The 3,207-nt window shown below is 37.5% G+C and overlaps 2 protein-coding genes across 2 annotated transcripts in view; one reads left to right on the top strand and one right to left on the bottom strand.

The window, feature by feature from the left end:
- On the top strand, positions 859–1,974 carry LOC107626783. The gene is made up of 2 exons (XM_021115371.1): positions 859–1,492; positions 1,621–1,974. Exons 1-2 carry the CDS (start codon positions 1,022–1,024, stop codon positions 1,804–1,806), a joined length of 657 nt encoding a protein of 218 aa, XP_020971030.1. The 5' UTR covers positions 859–1,021; the 3' UTR covers positions 1,807–1,974.
- Positions 2,108–3,207, bottom strand: part of LOC107624816 (CCR4-NOT transcription complex subunit 1) — an 18,345-nt gene continuing 17,245 nt past the window's right edge. The window contains exons 48-51 of the mRNA XM_016327277.2: positions 3,026–3,160; positions 2,705–2,941; positions 2,514–2,615; positions 2,108–2,424 (exon numbers count right to left, since the gene is read on the bottom strand). Coding sequence (XP_016182763.1) covers positions 2,290–2,424; positions 2,514–2,615; positions 2,705–2,941; positions 3,026–3,160 — 609 coding nt within the window. The 3' untranslated portion in view covers positions 2,108–2,289. The remainder of the gene's footprint in view (positions 2,425–2,513; positions 2,616–2,704; positions 2,942–3,025; positions 3,161–3,207) is intronic.

The following is a 3,207-nucleotide window of genomic DNA, read 5'->3' as shown; positions in this document are numbered from 1 at the left end:
AAAAGTATTACAAAATTAAAATCATATTTTTTACTTTTATTTTTTAAATTAAAAAATATTTTAAAATATTAAAAAATATATTTATTTAATTTTAGCAATATTTTTAATAATTATCAACATTGTATAACCATTATGATAGGAAGCACAGCATGCACTAATATATAATCAAAACTTGTATGCATACTGCCTTTCAGTTAGAATCTCCATGCACATTGAGTAATATCAACACAATATATCATCTCAGTTGGAATCTATAAATAACGACCTCTACTATTTGATTATTTGAGGGTTCCCTTTATTTGAATACATGATGTGAAAAGACCAAAAAAATGTATAATAATACAAGATGTGGCCTACACATCATGCGTGGCTAAATCAAATAACGACGCCTTCCTCACTAATACTCACTTTCTTTAATTTGGTTTGGTTGAGAGAGAGAGAGAGTAAGAGAGATGCAAGAAGAGTAAGGAAAGGAATTGAAGCCAACGTAACAAGAAGAAACTAGCATTAGCATGTCAACGTCAACCATGCAAGAATATGCATCATCATCTTCATCTTCTTCTTCACCTTCACATTCACGTTCGTGTTATACGTCATCTTCTTTGGCAGTAGCAAGAACCTTCAGAAGATTCGAGAGGAGGATGGGTGGTAACAGAGGCATTAATATTTTGCAGCCATCATCGAGAAGACGCCAAGGATCAGCGTTGAACATTCATGCTACAACTCCATTGTTGGGGGACCCACAAACTCCCTCTCCCTTTTGCAGCTACGCTTCCACCATCACCACCACTACCGCCACCCGCAATCCTTATTATTATTATTATTATTATTATTATTATTATTATTATTATCCTCTATTGGTTCTTTTTAGTTATGAGTTCGTTCTTGAATCCAAAGATGAAAGATTGCAGGAATATAATTAACTGAATTATTAACACGAATTGAATCCAATGAGTTTATGTAGTTGGCTTCGGTATGTGATGAGAGTGAGAGGAGCTGCTACAATAATGAATGCTCCAATATGAATAATTACTTCTCTGACATTGACGAATGGTTGGAACACGCCAATAAGTTCTGCAAGGCCAATAGTGAGTTGTACACAGTAGGAGATTGTACAAAAGAAGATATAGAAGAAGAAGAAGATGATGATGATATGATGAGAATCTCAGTAATATGCAAGGACTTTCTGTCTGCTCCCGAGAATGAACTTCACAACATAGCATTGCCATCCATCAGAGAAGAGAGTCCCGTCAACCAGACCCACCTCTCCTCCTGCATATACCACCCACCACCCTTTAAATCTGACGAGCGCGCAAGGCTCTTGACTCGCCGTGAATATGGCCTCACCAACAAACATCAGCTCGAAAAACGTGCGCGCAACAAGGCCAAGCATGCTCAGATTATGCAAACCTTGAGGCGCAAGGAAGAGGCAATCAATAACTGGGAATTACAGCAAACTAGGAAGGCCATGGACCACATGGATAAGATTCAGGTACCTTTACCCATGTCATATGTTTAGGGTTAGTAAGGTTAAAGGAACATAGCAAATAAGCAAAAGCCTTTGTTTATAATGATTTCTTCTGGAGTCTTATTTTGATTAATCATATATTGTAATTGCAGAACAAGCTGGAGAAAAAACAATTGGTGGCTTCCGCAAAAACACAAAAGAAAATATGCTCGGTGAGGGAAAAGGCAGAGAAGCAGAAGTTGAATCTGAGACGGTCGACAATGAAGAAGTTTCAACAGCTTCAATTATCAGAGAATCAGAAAAGAACCCAAACAGAGAGGTCATGGGGGCTTTGCTAGATTCAGAATATTACATCTTCCAACCTTTATAAATGCAACTCTGTTGCTCAGTTCACTGTAAATCGTTCAACTTAGTTCATTATATGATCTTAAACACAATTCAGTGCAGTCTCCATCTTCTTTCATATGATCTTAAAACACAATTCAGTGCAGTTATGTGAGCCTTGTCTGTAACACATTGGTTTTACGATTTTATTTTTTTTGTCACAAAATGTGCTCAATTGCGGAATGCTTTGATGTAAAATTACAGTCTAATTTAAGATGATGCAAGCATATATAAGTTTGTAACATGTAAAACTCCTGTCAGAAAGCTGAAAATTTTTCAACATGATCATTTAAAATACCAGGAATCTACAGAGAGTACAATTTGTATATTTTGATCGACACCAATATCAACATGTACTTAATTGCAAAAAATGATTAGCCTACACACAACTAAGCAGCAGCAAAGCCATCTAATCTAATCTACTCCAATTTATGGAGTTAAACCCAACCGGAGACCATACTCTCATCCACTGGTTTTGGACCGCCGCAGGATCTAGAGACGGACTCAAAAAGTTTCTCAATCTCTGGTGCGCATCTTATGAAAGACCGGTTCCAGAAATTATACCTCGGGTTCTGGTAAAAATACAAAACAGTTTAGCGTTGGTTGCAAGCTACTAATGACATGCTTGAATAAAAAACAATCATAAAATCGAACATAATACCTTGATCAGCTCAATGAAAGTGATGAGCAGTCCCCAAGGATGAGGACGATTAACGATTAGCCGTTCTAACAATACTCTAGTAATTTGTTCTTGGATGATTTCCTGCGGCGGAATATAAAGGTCCAAGTTAATAAAACTCATGTTATATCTAGAAAAAAACAGCATTGCGGTAGACACAGAGAAACACGAACCTGGTTTGATTCCGCAAACAAGTACAGAAGGATGAAGGAAAAGTAGTGGGTGTGTGTGTTAGGGTAGCGTAGTTGGTTGGCAACGGCATTTAAGAAAAGATAGCGCCCTTCAGTGTCCAAGTCCACAATTAGTGTCTGGAAAATATCCAATGCAGCACCAACAGAAAATACAGCCAAGGGGAAACCAGGTGATGCAGATTGAGCATGGGGAGATCGTCCCTGAAGTTGTTGGATTGCCTGGAAGACCATAATAACTATTTCGTGATTATCGACTCAAATGCAGAGGTATATATAAATGTGCAAGTTTCAAATTTACAATACCTGCATTCCAACATGCAACACAAGTGAGTTGATCAATGGCACATTGTAACGTGTCCCGGCAGAAGCAGCTTCATTAGGTGAAAGGAGCATCTTGTCCTTCAGCTCAGACAAAAATGGAGAATTTTGCTGTCTTGTCTGCAGAAAAAAGATTGAAGAGTTATAAAATAAATAAATGCAAGCTT

Source organism: Arachis ipaensis, chromosome B02, assembly GCF_000816755.2.
Source record: "Arachis ipaensis cultivar K30076 chromosome B02, Araip1.1, whole genome shotgun sequence".
Taxonomy (NCBI): domain Eukaryota; kingdom Viridiplantae; phylum Streptophyta; class Magnoliopsida; order Fabales; family Fabaceae; genus Arachis; species Arachis ipaensis.
The sequence above is the reverse complement of the archived record's forward strand: the minus strand, read 5'-3'. Positions and strand labels throughout refer to the sequence as shown.